Source organism: Barbus barbus (genome assembly GCF_936440315.1).
Source record: "Barbus barbus genome assembly, chromosome: 6".
Classification (NCBI taxonomy): Eukaryota; Metazoa; Chordata; class Actinopteri; order Cypriniformes; family Cyprinidae; genus Barbus; species Barbus barbus.
In genome coordinates this window covers 3,363,042-3,378,522 of record NC_136734.1, presented here as the reverse complement: position 1 = coordinate 3,378,522, position 15,481 = coordinate 3,363,042, and the positions used below count along the sequence as shown (strand labels likewise).

General features: G+C 39.1%; 1 protein-coding gene across 1 annotated transcript in view; it reads right to left on the bottom strand.

The window, feature by feature from the left end:
• The window catches only part of unc5ca (unc-5 netrin receptor Ca), a gene marked incomplete at both ends in the record, with an annotated part of 129,954 nt that extends 122,273 nt beyond the window's left edge, over positions 1–7,681 (bottom strand). Inside the window, one exon of the mRNA XM_079419684.1 lies at positions 7,597–7,681. Within this exon, the coding sequence (XP_079275810.1) occupies positions 7,597–7,681 (85 nt within the window). The remainder of the gene's footprint in view (positions 1–7,596) is intronic.
• Positions 7,682–15,481: the final 7,800 nt, after the last annotated feature.

The following is a 15,481-nucleotide window of genomic DNA, read 5'->3' as shown; positions in this document are numbered from 1 at the left end:
CATAGATATGCATGTGCATTTAATATATCTGTTCCTAAAAAACAAAACGCTTCAATACACACAAAGGCGCAGGGGCTTAATTAATTCAGTCTATGCTAATTTAATTAAAGAAAATGCATAAACATCTCAATTAGTGCATGCCAACATGCATTTACAGATACAAATACATATCTATCTATCTATCTATCTATCTATCTATCTATCTATCTATCTATCCATTTGTCCATCCATCCTCCTTTTATCTATCTATTTGTCTATCCATCTATCCATAGATCCATCCATCGATTTATCTGTACTCTGTCTTTCTGTCTATTAATGGAAATCCTGTCACACATCACAGAACTCTGGAACAGGGTCAAAGATTGATTTTTGTTTTGAAAAAAAGGAAAAGACAACAGGGATCTACAGATTCCTTTGGTTGTTTTCTGTCTCTTTTAAAAAGCTCCTTGTGCGTAGATGACATTTTAAAAAGACAAAGACATCAGAAAGAGTCAGGATGCTTTTGAGAAGTTCAAAGTCCAAACAACACTTCTCCCTTTTTCTATCTTCAGCTCAGTCACCAAACGCTCCCCTAGAGAGGCAGACCGAGAGAGAGACACAATGTGTGCTGATCACATAAAGACAATCTCTGTTTCCCGCTGAGAATTTCTGAAACCTCAAACAAGTTTCTTCCCGAACACCTGCTGCTGTTAATGAGACAACTACCTCACTGGATCTCTCCCTTAACGTAATTGCTACTCCCATCATATCCGTCGCGCTCGGCCAATGAGAAAACAACCGTACGAAGGTCAGAACCAATCACAAGAGATACCATTCACAACCTCATTAAATATCAGGTCTGGTCAAGCTCTGACATGCACACAACATTCAAGCGGCGTGCAAATCATGCAAGGCTTTTCTCTGTGCGGCATCTGTGGAGTCTGATATTGCAGCAGGGATGAATTTTCATTCAGTCAAAGTGATAAGAACATCTAAACCTGAATGTGAAGCAGAACTGGGAACGAACGGGGTGGGGGGGGGGGGGGAGAAAATCCTCACAGTCAGAGAGCAGATAAGCTCGACCAAAAGGGCCAAAAAAAATGGACTGTGTTACTGAATATCTGCATCTACTTCAGTCTCCCAAAACAGAGCTGTACGAATACAGACCTGGAGGTTTGAATCACAATACTGATGTTTTACAGACCCCATCAAATCAAAATGTGAGTTTTGTGGCTTTTAGCTCATGTCTATCAATATGCTAGCATACTCTTAAAAGTTGACACCTACATGTTTTACCAAATAAAAAGAACAGCTCTTTTAGAGTTTCATCCCTCTATCTGATGTGAGCATAAGTATTAGAACAGTTGCCTCTCAGGTCTTTCTAAGTGATCAGCTGTGTCCTGTTGCACTAATTCTTCAGATATTAAAAGCAGGGAATGTGTCGTATCAGTTATATCCATTACTTCTGTATTCTGAATCTTGCATTCGATGATGACACACATAAACCAGGATGAAGATGAGGGAGCTGACTTTGAGAGAAAACCAAGCAATTTGGATGCTAAAAGAAGAGGAAGTCAATTAGAGCTCTAGCAAAAACAAAGGGCATGGAGAAATCAAGAGTTTGGAAACCACCAGCGATACCAGCAACCAACAACGACCTGATCGGCTGAGAAAACAACTATATGCAGCTGAGCCCACTGTGATTGGCTGAAGAAGCTATCAATCTGTTGAAGCGCTCAGGTAATATACGGCACCGGCCGCAGATGTTAGTCCTTTAACTGAAGGGCGTAATTTTTTATCGACTATAATTACCCGTGCACAGAAAAACGTGACACGAACAGAGTGCAGCTTCAGCCGAAGCGTGTTTTTACATTTATCATCTGTGCTAAGAATAGCATCCGCAACACAGCAGAATCACAACGCTAATGCTGACTACTGCGAACGGCCACGATCAAAGGCCTGGGAAACATGCACATCATGTAAATAATCATCTCCGCTGGCCCCATTTTTCCCTCCAAAACTTCTTGTCTGTACAGAAGTAGAGTTTTGCAAGGCCGTCTCTCGACACACTCCGTCTTACTGAGACGCACACAATGCTGTTATTGTGCAAGCGGCCCGCTGCGGGACCGATGGGGCCGTGTGTTGCTGTGTGTGACGGACCGTCTGTGCTGAACTATTTGTGTGTGCGACACGAGAGCTGAGAGGTGATATATAACCATCATAATCGCAGTCATTACAGTCCCTGATGAGCACACTGCCTGGAGAGCACTGAAAGAGAGATGGAGAGAGTTAGGAAGAGGAATTCATGTGGACTCTACAGTAGCTATTCATTCCTGCTGTTATTGGCCATCTACCAACTAGAGATGGGCCACAGACATTGACCAGTTGACTAGTCTTGTCTTTACATTCATCTCCTACATTCACTGCTGCAGCCATACACATTTACACAGACATATCAGAAACTTTGAGTGTCACACCACAAGAATTGCATTTATAAAATGGTTTGCCAAGCCAAATTAATTTAAATTGTGCAACTCGAGAGAAGATTCAATTAAAGGAGTCAGTTCGACTTTTAATATATGTTTACTTACTGAATTAAACATATTGAATCTTAATTAGCTACAGTACAGTGTTGTTATTGTTAACTAAAACTATTGGCAACTGACGGAAATAAAACAAGTTGAAGTTTAAGTACTAAAATTACTGGAAAAACATTATAGAAGTCGATGGCTACCAATGACTGTTTGTGTTTGTGTCTTTTGTGTTCAACAGAAGAAAAACTCAGGATTTGGAACAACTTGAGGTTGAGTAAATGAGGTCAGAATTTTTATTTTTTTTAATATCTTTAAGCAGTTGCAAGGGAAATACACAAAACTATACCGAATATCGTCAAAAGTGATTGTTTTTTTCCAGCCCCACTACCAACCTTGTGATACCGACCTCCTTTGACGCAATCTGCAGCTCTTTTCATTTGCAGCACATTGTGTAGAGAGGTGTGTTAAAGCCCTGACGCGAATCATGTGAAAAGGCCTTTAGATGTTCACAAACACACACACACACAATCTCTGACAGTCTGTGTGTGCATGACGAAACAGTTGCGTTACATTCATCCAATTAAAAGAAACAAAGAACAGCATAAAACAAAAGACCTTCCGCGCCACTCACACACTCCTCTGTATTCAGCACGACTCTTCAAACAGATCACACTCACATTAAACACGTGCATTTCTTCAACAGTGAGTGCAGGGATACACTCATGCCCTCGGGTCAGCAGGTTAATGTCAGCCACGCTCATCTCCTACTGGCTGAAAGCCCTCACTGCAAAGGATCATGGGTATTTTTCCCTGAAGCAATGACACACTTTCTATTCCTATTCTTTATCTGCTAATAAATTACGAATGAGGATAAGATACTAAGTTGACATTAGTGGAAGTATAAATGTCAGCAGTCATATTAGACCACAAACTTGACTTCAGCTAGATTTAGAACTAGAAAAGTTGACCCAAAAATTTAAATTTGCTGAAAATGTACTCACCATCAGGCAGTGTAGATGAGTTTGTTTCTTCATCAGAACAGATTTGGAGAAATGTAGCATTACATCACTTGCTCAGCAATGGATCCTCTGCAGTGAATGGGTGCCGTCAGAATGAGAGTCCAAACAGCTGATAAAAACATCACAATAATCCACAAAAACATCCACATGACTCCAGTCCATCAGTTAATGTCTTGTGAGGTAAAATCAGTGTGTTTGTAAGAAACATATCCATTATTTAAACATGTATAACTGCAAACCATTGCTTCCAGCTAGAATATGCATCCTTTATCCATAATACGGCTTTCTCCAGTGAAAAGTCAGGAGAGAAATATGCACAGATCAAGCACCGTTTACAAGCCAAAACAGCTCTAAACAAATATATTGGTGGATTCTGATGTGTAAGGACATCAGGGAAAATACTTTTTTTTTTTACTGGAGAAAGCATTATGGATTATGAACTGGTATTTTGGCCAGAAGCGACATTTTAAAGTTAAAAGTCTTTAATGATGGATTTGTTTCTTGAAAAAACAAGCAGCTTTTCACTTCAAAAGACATTAATTGTTGGAATGCAGTGGTGTGGATTACTTGTGGATTATTGTGATGTTTTTATCAGCTGTTTGGACTCTCATTCTGACGGCACCCATTCACTGCAGAGCATCCATTGCTGAGCAGGTGATGTAATGCTAATTTTCTCCAACTCTGTTCCTTCCCATGAAGAAACAAACTCATCTACATCTCAGATGGCCTGAGAGTGAGTACATTTTCAGCAAATGTTTTTCGAAGCAAATTCATTTTTGCGTGGACTATTCCTTACCTAGGAAACAAGTGCTGATCACCCATGCAAAACTTGCCACCAATATGCTAGAACGTTATGGGTTGTTGCCGGTACAAATTACACTCCAAACTTTAATACTTCGAGGCAGAGGTTTGTTTTGCCTTAGCAAACACCACCAATGAATGTCCTCTTTAATCATAGCAAACAGCCCATCTACAGTCTCTATAGATGGTGTGTGGGCAGCTGTGCTTGAAGAAAACATTAAACCGATTCTACCGAACAGAAGTCACTATTCACGACAGACAGCGAGGTTAAGAACTGCGTGTGAACTCTCGGCCTGTCTCGAAGAGCTTCTCTTACACGTTTTTGTCACTCTTAAAACAAAAACACACACATTCACGGGTCGATGTGTGAAAAGTGTGAGCGCAGTGTGAAAAATGAGGCTGACCTGCTGAACTGTACTAGACAAATCCAAGCAGCACCACTCCAGTGATCACAGCTAAATTGGGTTATTTCACTGTTTGTGTACGTGCTTGGGACAACGATGAATGCTTTTCCCTGAGTCAACGTGAAACACTGTTTGCAACCCATTTTATATACATGCACTACTATTCTTTTATTCAGAAAGGATGCATTCAATTGCTCAACAGGGACAGTAAAGACATTTATAATATCACAAAAAATTCTAAGAACTTTCTATTCAGCAAACAATCCTAAAAAATGTGATTTCCACAAAATATTAAACACAACCGTTTTCAACATAGATACTATTAATGTCTCTTAAGCAGCAAATCAGCATATTAGAATGATTTCTGAAGGATCATGTGACACTGAAGACTGGAGTAATGATGCTGAAAATTCAGCTTTGATCAAAGGAGTAACTTACATTTGAAAATAAATTCAAATATAAAACAGTTATTTTAAATTGTAATAATATATCACAAGAATACTGTTTTTATATTTTTGTTCAAATAAATGCAGCGTTAGTGAGCATAAGAGACTTCATTCAAAAACATAAAAAATCGTACCAACCCCTAAAAAATTTGGGGTAGGTCTTAATTCAATACATTATAAACTGATTGGACCATGAAAACAGGTGCTACATATCTGAATACAGCTCAAAGGGAGGGTTTGATTATGTCAGCAAAAGTGGAAAGTCGTTTCTTTTTTTTTTTTTTTTAATAACACACACCAATGAATCGCTCGCAATGACACACATATATTAAGAAAATAAATAAGAGTCATTTGATTTCATGCCGACTTTAAGAGTGCGCCACCAGACTTAAGATTTTCTTTCTTAAATCTGGCAGCCCTGTCTCTCTCTCTCTGTGCTCTGCCCTGCTGTTTGTTTGACACACAACACAAACCCGGTGGCAAGAGAGACGGCTTTAGCTAATGGCTTTTTAATGGGCTGTTGGGCTTCTTGTGTCTCCGAGCTGATGGCCACCACTTACCCTAAACACACAAACACACACACGCGGCATACAACCGGAGTCATTCCCACTTTATCTTGTCTCCTTAAAGTGACTTAGAAACCTCACTCCACTAACAACGTCTTGCTCTTCAGCAGACTGGAGTCACATCTGAACCCTGATTCCATTACGGACTCATAAAACACTCTGCAAAGACCGAGACACAAGACAGACGCTCTCTAATTTCATAACTCAACATTACAGCACGCATTCACACAGATGGAAATGGGAAAATGCTTTGCATTGTTATAATAGAGTGATTTAGGGCAGAAATTTAGAACAGAACTTCCTGTAAATCCTAAAACGAGAGCAAAATTGCATTATCTCATACCTAAAATGTAAAGAGAAAGAACAAACGCAGAGAAAAGAGAGGAATCGTTTACTCTCATGCCATTTCAAACATATGCAACTTTCTTTCTTCCATGCAACCTGAAGTCTCTGTCCTGCTTTTTTCCATATATCGGAAGTGTATAATGATTTATGCTGTCATACTCTTAAAAAGCTCCCTAAAGTATGACTTATGCACTATTTAACAAGTCATACAGCAGATTTGTGTGGCAAACAGTCCAAAACTGAAGTTGTTGTTCAATTAAATTCCATCCTCCAACACTGCTCTCAATTCCCATTTGTGCTTGTGCCCATTCAGACTTTGTACATATCAAGGATGGCACTTGGCAGAGACATTGTGTGCGCCATGGAAGAAAGTCATAAGGGTTTGGAATTACAGGAGTGAGAAAATTATGGCAGAATATTCATTTTTGAGAGCACCGAATAATCATTTTGACTGCCAATGAATAAAACCGCTCAGCACAACATAGTCAAATAACACCTGTTAATGTAAACTTGAAATGTAAATACATCAAAAATGAATTTAATACCACTATACATATAAAATAACTTTTAAACAATTAGGCCTGTCTTTTTTTTAAGTGCTTATAGGTCATGTGTCCAAATGCAATAGCCTACTAACTTTTTAAAATATTATCTGGATTGATTGAAAAATCAGTTAAAATACATGAAAGGGGAAAAGAGATTAAATATGTATGATTTTAAATCCATGTTCAAAATTTCTGTCTTTCAATAAAACTTATTTGACAAAAAATACATGAATGGAAAAACTCCTGGAAAAATGAATCTCCTGCTGGAACCCGCAATAATAAAATACCATGCATTGCTTCATAAATAACATATCCACGGGGAGAAACGATCAAATAATGTAGCCTACTTCCCGAACCAGTTTCAGTAACAACAAAAGTCGCACTACAAGTTAAAGCGTGTCACCATAGAAACAGTAGAGCGCTTCTGTCAGATTCACTGTAAAGAATTTACTCAGCTTGCTGTCAGTAATTACATATAGATTTTTTACGGATTGCAAATATTCCACAAATATTTTTTGTCTACTTCAGAATATAACGGTTAGCCTAGTGACCCGACAACGGACAGAAAAAGAAAATGAATAAAAGTCAAGGTTAATAATAATTAAATAATAATTGGTTCTCTGCATAAACTTAATTAATAATAATCTCCCCAAATATAATTTTTGGCAGCATAAACCATAATAAGAGAGACAAGAAAACAGTTATGTAGCCCATAGCTACTCCTAAGGCATGACTGTGGCTTTGCTGTCTCCAATTCCAGATCTCCATTTCAATTTCAATATATTGCGTGCAAAATTGCCAAAGCATCAACACGCACAAAAACCATCAACAAAAAAGATAGCCTAAATCAATATAGTCATTAACTATAATGTTACGGTGATGTGAAAAAACAATGAATGCAGTGTATGAAATAAACTTTCAGCGAGACATATATCTATAACCGGGAGGTGGTCTTACCTTGCGCGTCAACTGTTTGGAGCAGAACCCACAGAAAGAGAAGCACTAATCCCAATCTAAATCTCTGACGTCCGTCTTTCCCCATGACTGGAGTTTGGAAACTCCTCAGCGCGGAATACTCGTTCCTTCTTCGGTTTGCTTCGGAGGAGCTGCTGTGGCGGTGAACGGAGGACCGACGCCGTTACGCGTCCCAAATTCTGCGTGAGATCAGGAGAAGGTCCCGGGACTGGAGGTGAGGAGCGATGTGCCGCCGCCCTCTAGCTCTCATCTAAACGCGCTCACACTCCTCTGCATGAGTTGCTCATTAGTTGAGAACGCGCACTCATTCACTGTATGGCGATGTGTTCGTGCTTTTCTCTCTCTGGATGCGTTCAGAGGAGCTGCAGGTTTCTGCATCCAGCATCCAGCAGCATGCATGTGCGCTCGGCGCTCGCCGAATATGAGCAGCGTGAGTCCCGTATCTCGGTTTAACCCGCATCCAGCTGCCCGCCTCTGCCCTCCACCGGCTGCTGCGAACACTAGGACCGGATTCATCGATGGATCTTCTGATCAAATAGAGGATTTTGCGATCTGGATGTTACCAAACAGGTGGAAAGGCACCTGAAATGACACTAAACATGATTTTAATGTCGTCAAATGTGGAGTCTGTCATTAATTCATATTCTTGAACCACATGGGCATTTTATACTACATGCTATTACCGTAAATGTGAACGCAACTAAATAGAGATCATTTCAACAGCGTTCAGGTTAGTTTACAAGGGACAGCAACCGGACATAATTCATTTTCAATCAGCTTTTTCATTTTCAATCAGCAATTTACCTTATTTTAGAGAGGAAAGTTTTTAAAGGAGCGTTTCATTCATAAATTCATAGGACTTTACCTGCTGTGGAAATACAAACCTGAAGACAGAAGACAACCACAGCAGTAATAGAAAGAGGCGAGGCTGCATTAGGTCTATAGATAAGATAAAATAAAATGCAGTCAAGGATAAATCTATTTGTGCGACAAACCGGTGTGTTTATAATTACTGCAATACATTATGATAAAAATAGCCTAATATAATAATAACAAATATCAGTTTGCAATATCAAGCAGCAGCTGTTTTGTACAGCTAAAAATATAGGCTTAACTGAAAAGGAATGGCAGGAAAACCTCATTAAAGTTACAAATGCCCGTGCCCGGTTTTACATTAAAAATAAGATGGATACTGTACATTTAGTCATTTAGCTAGCAGATGCTTTTATCCAGAGCAACTTACAAATGAAAAACACCTTAAGCAATTTATCATACAAGCGCCATAAATACTTGCAATAGCTCAAACGCCAAGTTTTGAGAGTAGGCTTACAGAATCTAGAACAGAATTTATTTATAGGACCTGCCTTTTACCGTGGTGGTGCTTTTAAGTGCTGACATAAGAGGTGTCTTCAGCTGTTTCTGGAGTGAGGTTGGAGGCTGGCTCTACCACCAGGAAACAAAGGGAGTTAAAGTTTTGGAAATTGATGTTATGATGGAACCACCATGTGCTGCTCACTAGTAGAAGACGAAATGGATCATACACTTTTAGGTGTGTGTTGATGTTGTTCCAGCAGCAGTCCTGAAGGCCATCATCAAAGCCTTGAATTTGACTCAGATGGCTACAGGTATACATTGGAGCGAGACCAAAAAGGGTTTGACGTGGACTCCTTCTGGTTGGTTTAAGATCAGATGCATGACAAATGGGATACGCCATGGTATAGCACTGGAATCCTCAAATCTGGACCATTCCTGCAGAGTTTAGCTCTAACCCTAATCAAACACACCTGAGCTGCTAATCAGAGTCTTCAAGATCATTAGAAAATCACAGGTAGGTGAGTTTGATCAAGGTTGGAGCTAAACTCTGCAGCAGATTGGACCTCCAGGGTAAGATTTGAGGAACCCTGGTATAGCCGAATAAAAGTTATAAACATGCCAACAAAATCAATGCAACAGTAAATAAAACTAGTCAAATGATACTATATTAATGATTCATGCTGGGGCATACAGGGCGAATGCTGAATTACAAAACAAGTTTTTTGAGGCTAGGCCTATTTTAACTAAAAAATGCATAAATCCAATTTACCTGCTGTGCTTGTTGGTTCGACTTTGAAAATCATATTGAGTAGATTGCAGCAGAAAGAATGGCATCGAGAAGCAAAACTTGTGCTCATGAAAGTTTGGAAAACTTTGGAACACCTTAAAGGTAAAAAAATAAATAAATAAAACATAGGCCTATAACTTGACCTAAGAATAATTTCAACATTGTTAAAAGAACTTAAGAACGATGCCACACAAAATAAATAAATATAATATATGATATCACTTGTGGCATCACACCTCCAGAATCCAATAGCGATGAAAAATATGCAGGCAAACACACACAAGCACATAGACTTGGGCAAACACAATCTTCAGATAGCCCACTGTGCCAGCGTTATCTGTTGTTCATTCTATTCAACATGGCCATAACCGAGTCAGTGCCGCTATTGTGGAGATAATTCAGTTATGGCAGCGATATGATCGCAGTGTGTTTCTTCAGGTAAGAAGTCTATCCCGGCATCCATAACCCCAGCGGATGCCCAAAAACATTCGCTATACGCCCTTGCGGGTTACAGAAGCAAGTATGCATCATAGTATTTGTATAACAGTGAGATTGGGTCACTCCTACGGTTTGTCGAAATCACTCTGCGGCAAAACTCCTCGCTTGACAGGCACTCAGCGCTGGGTGATTGGCATCCTGTCTGCTGTATCTGTGTGTTGCAGCGCTGCACTCTGTGTGTGTGTGTGTGTGTGTGTGTGTGAGAGAGAGAGAGTGTGTGCTGAGTTTGAGATTTTTTTACAGTGACATCAGTACATTTAGCTTCAATATATAAAGGCCGAATTGAGTCACCTTGAAGAAAATTACCTCCATAAAATGAGTTTGTGATTGGATTCACCCCATCACACACTCACATACACACACATCAATACTCTCTGAGTAACAGACCCAGCAACGAGAGATCACCAAATAGAGCGAACCGCTTCTGAACCAGGCTTTCACTCACCCGAGGGTCACCTCAGCACTCGTTCGCCGGTGGACTTCATCAGCATGACAGAACTGTAATTTTAATGAAGCCGTGAGTCAATTTGGGAGCAGGGTCACCGGCACACGCTCGGATGATAATCAGACGTGTACGAGTTCACATCCTCACATCTTCACAGTTAAAGTGCCAATATGTTTGTCCGTGACCTGGCAATGACGGTACAGGCGGCTTTTGCTCGAACTGCGCTTAAAATGACGTACTATACACTGTGTACTTAAATGCTCGGTTATCCACACACTTTGAAGCATAATATCACCGTTTATTGCTTCTAGTTCACATTGGCTAACTTTTTTTGGCCAAGCTTTTTAACGTATTGAGCAAAATACTGAAACATAAATGAGAAAACAGGGTGATGATAAAGCATTTCTCTCACGTTTGTAACATAGTTACAAGTTACTTACAAGTCCTGATAATTGCTGACCACCAAGTTTATAAAGTCTTAAGCAGGGGTCACTAGACTCGGTCCTGGAGGGCCGGTATCCTGCAAAGTTTAGCTCCAACCCTCATCAAACACACCTGAACCAGCTAGTCAAGGTATACTTGAAACTTCTAGGCAGGTGTGTCGAGGCAAGTTGGCGCTAAACTCAAGTATTCCACATTTTGCTCATGCTAAGTGTTGATTTGAACATAACTCTAACTTTATAGTACTGAACTTCATTAAACGTCTAGGGATCAGAATATCAGATTAGAACCAGTATGCAACCTGGACACGCTAGCAAGTGCACAGCAACGAGTTAGTATAGCTACCAGATGTGACGTGATATTGTTTACATGTCTATCTGCTGATTTTAATATGCTTAAAGACAAACCATGTGCAAATTCATCAGTCAACACATTGCTGAGTATTTTCTCGGTGTACCAAAATAAACAGAGTTTGAAACCACCCCTGTTTTCTACATCACAAATGTTGTAACCAATCACGTCAACATGCGGGTGGGGCTTTTCATATCTGGTTAAAGCTTTCTCTTTACATGTTTTTGCAGCTTTGAGCAATCACAGACATATCTGTTATGCAATGGCCAATCAGAGGTGTCTAAGTTAGTCAGAATCCACACGCCGCTCAAAACGCAGGAGTTTTGTTCAATGCTGAGTTCTGTTCGCTTGCGAATCCTCATGTTATGACAAACAAGGTGTAGACAGGAACGTGATCTTGCAGTGTAGAGCTTCATTGATTATAACGAAATGAGATTGACTAGGAGTAGCTTTTCAGTGATTATAAGGGGAGTGCTCTTCCTGCTTTCTAGGCTGTAATTCTTTCAGAATTTGAATACATTTACTCACAGATTCATTCTCGAAATTGCGATGAATGGCATAGAAATTATCATTACTCAAAGATTGCCACTGCCAGTATGTCTATTTCTGCTGAGTGAAAGTGGTGCGACTGAGTGAGTTTGGGGACTGACTCGTATACTCAATGAGGTAAAGGGTGTAGAGTTACATTTAAACCATTTTAAGACATGAAGATTTTTTAATAATAATACAAATTTGGGTTTTTAAAAAATTATTTTAAGTAAAATATCTAATATTTTAAGTCTTTCTGCTTCTTAAAGAGATGAAAATTCCACAATTATTTATTCACCTTCATGTTGCTCCAAACCTGTAACCAAACAGTCGCTGGTACCCATTAACTTTCATAGTATGAAAAAAAAAATACTATGGAAGTCATTGGGGACTAGAAACTTTTGACTACACACATTCTTTAAAATATCTTCATTTGTGTTCAGCAGAAATAAGTTATGACAGTTTTTGTGAAATAAATCTTGATTTACAGTACATTATAAGTGGACTTGTGGAAAAAGCACAGTGCTAACGTGTCGAATATGTCCTCTTTAGAGCAGAAATGAGTTCAATCAGTGTGCCAGCAGTGGCATCAGATCTTCTCAAGAATTGGCTGATTGTGTCAGAGTTGCTGGATTTAATGAGACGTCGGTCTCTGGGAGAACAGCACAAGCACACACACATTTGCCTGAAACATCAGCGAGTGATCAAACGAAAACCTCGTTCCTTATGCTCATTTATTTTCTCATTTGCTTGTATTGCTCTCTCTCTCTTCCGCTCTCCATCTTTTCTTTCCATGTGCGTGTGTAAGTGTTTCTGTTCACTCCACATGTTGTTCTGTCAATAACGAGATGGTTTTCATATCGACAGTAACCGGGTCTTTAAATGTCAAAACGACTGCCAGATAACAGTTTAATGCTTTAGCAATATTGTGAACAAACACGCTTATACGGATTAATCACAGACTGGTTGAAATTGAATTGGGATTTAGAGCAGAAGGTAAATAACAAGAATGAAATTAATATTTTAATATAGCAAGGATGCATTTAATTGATCAAAAGTTAAAGACATTCATAATGTTATAAAAATCTATTTTAAGTAGAAGTTTTTTAATGTTTTTTGAATTTTGCATAATCGTTGCAATATGATAAAAAAAATATATAATATATAAAAGCACTGTTTTCAACATTAATAATAATAATAAAAAAATGCGTTTGAGCAGCAAATCAGCATATTAGAATGATTTCTGAAGGATCATGTGACACTGAAGACAGGAGTAGTGATGCTAAAAATTTTGCTTTGCGTCATAGAAATAAATTATATTTCAAAATATAGTGAAATAGAAAATTGTTACTGTTTTTAGTATATTTCTGATCAAATAAATGCAAATAAATAAAAGTTCTAGGTTTAAACCAAAAGCATAAATCAAAGTCAAAGCAGAAATGTAACTGTCGAAGAAAAGGAATTTAAAATGCTAATGGAAAGTGGTTTTATTTATGGTTATGGATTAGTTTTAAGGGCTGGTGGTGGAGGAGGAGGACAGCTGTTTTTGAAGGTTGTGATGGTCTCAGCAGATCATCTGGAGGCTGGAAGTCAGTTCCAGCATGATGGGACATTATTCAATGAAAATCATTAGATAAGTAAGGAATAATTGACGACGGGCCGTTGAATTATTAGAAAAATAATGCACACCCGAGGTGGTGTTCGCGTCGTGGCCGTTACACCTCGGGTGTGCATTATTTTTCTAATAATTCAACGGTCCGGAGTCAATTATTCCGCTTATACTACGGTTGCCACACCTCAAGACATCGATCAGATTATATATTTCAAGGGATTCGTCCGGTTTTTCTACTTAAATCGCTATTGTGAGTAGGATTATTTCTTCCGCATCTCATCCAACGACTCTTTTGCTAGTTCCAAAACGTCATTTTAAAGCTGGCAATGGAGGCTTGAGCCGTTGATAGCAGACTAATGCAGTTAATAATGAAGTTATTAGAAAGAGAGCGAGAGAGACAGAGACACAGAGAAAGAGAAACAGAGAGAGAGAGAGAGAGAGAGCTTGTATGAATTAGGCTACCTCTGTGTGTCCCTCAACAGTGTTCTGAAGCACCGTCTCTAAACTGTAAGTCTGCTTTAAGATGCAGCGCTGTTATTACCTCGCTAGTGAGAAATGTCATGTGTAGCCTTTAAGTTGCTACACTAGGCTAACTGATAAAATCGTCAGGGCAGCGCTGACAACGATGCGAAGTGATATGGAACTGTAATGCGGTCAAGAAAGCTGCCTGGAACTACGTTCGCCGTGCGTTTCCCTGAAAATAATTGCACACCTCAGAACGTTCGTCAGCCAATCAGATTCAAGCATTCAACGGCCCCGTAGTATAATAAAATATTAAACCATCTGCATGTCTCAACTGCTGCAGGATTTTTTTTTTTTTTTTTTTTTTCTCTCTTTTTTCCCTTTTTTTTTTTTTTTTTTTTTTTTTTTTTTTTTTCTTGGCCTGTCAGTAACACAGATAACACATGACAGTACGTATGTGTAGTTATGCTATCATCATTCACAGCCTTTTTTTTTTTTTTTTTTTTTATATTATTTATTTTTTATTAATTAATTAAATTTTATATACCCTTTTATTTAACCATACTATGACCGACAAGACCAGGGGACAGAGGAAACAAGAGAGAGAAAAAAAATAAATAAAAAAAAAAAAAAAATTATAATAATAATAATAATAAAAAAAAAATAATAATTATAATTATAATGATAATAATAAAAATAATAATAATAATAAAAAAAAAAAAAAAAAAAAAAAAAAAAAAAAAAAAAAAAAAAAATTGTGGATAAAGTCAACAGAGAAGGGGGAGAGAGAGAGAGGAAAAAACAAGACAAAAAAAAAAAAAAAAAAAAAAAAACAGACTATTTGCTTCGATACCTGCTGACAAAAAGAGAAAACAACAGAAGACACAACAGAAGACACAACATCAGAGAAACTGCAGCAACAACCAACATCTGTATGAATCACAATAAATTCTAAATGTTAAATGTTATTGAGCAACACGCATAACTAATATTACAAAATAAGTTTTGAAGCAACAGCAGATCAGAACAATGTGTGTCTGTGAGCACCCGTTTTTACACCAATGTGAATGCTTGAGTGTACACCTGTGTGTGTGAGCGCGCTTGTGTTCATAAGGTTCCTCCATGTAAATGTTTAATAGTGTGTGTGTGGGGAACAACAGCCCCATCCCGCAAGGCATGAAGCAGGCATGGAAGAGACCCAGGCCCCAAACATCCGGAGGGCCCCCAGGGCACGGGACCCCCAGGGGAACCACCGCAGGGACAACTGCGGCCCCCACCCAGAAAAGGGCAGAGGAGAGCCCGAAGGTGGGACATCCGACAGCCACAGTGTAGACACCCCAGGGTGCCGTGGCGGCAAGCCCGCAGGCTCCGCCGGCAGCCGACCATACCAGGGCAGACCGAGCCCTGGGCCCGGAGATCCAAGGGCCCC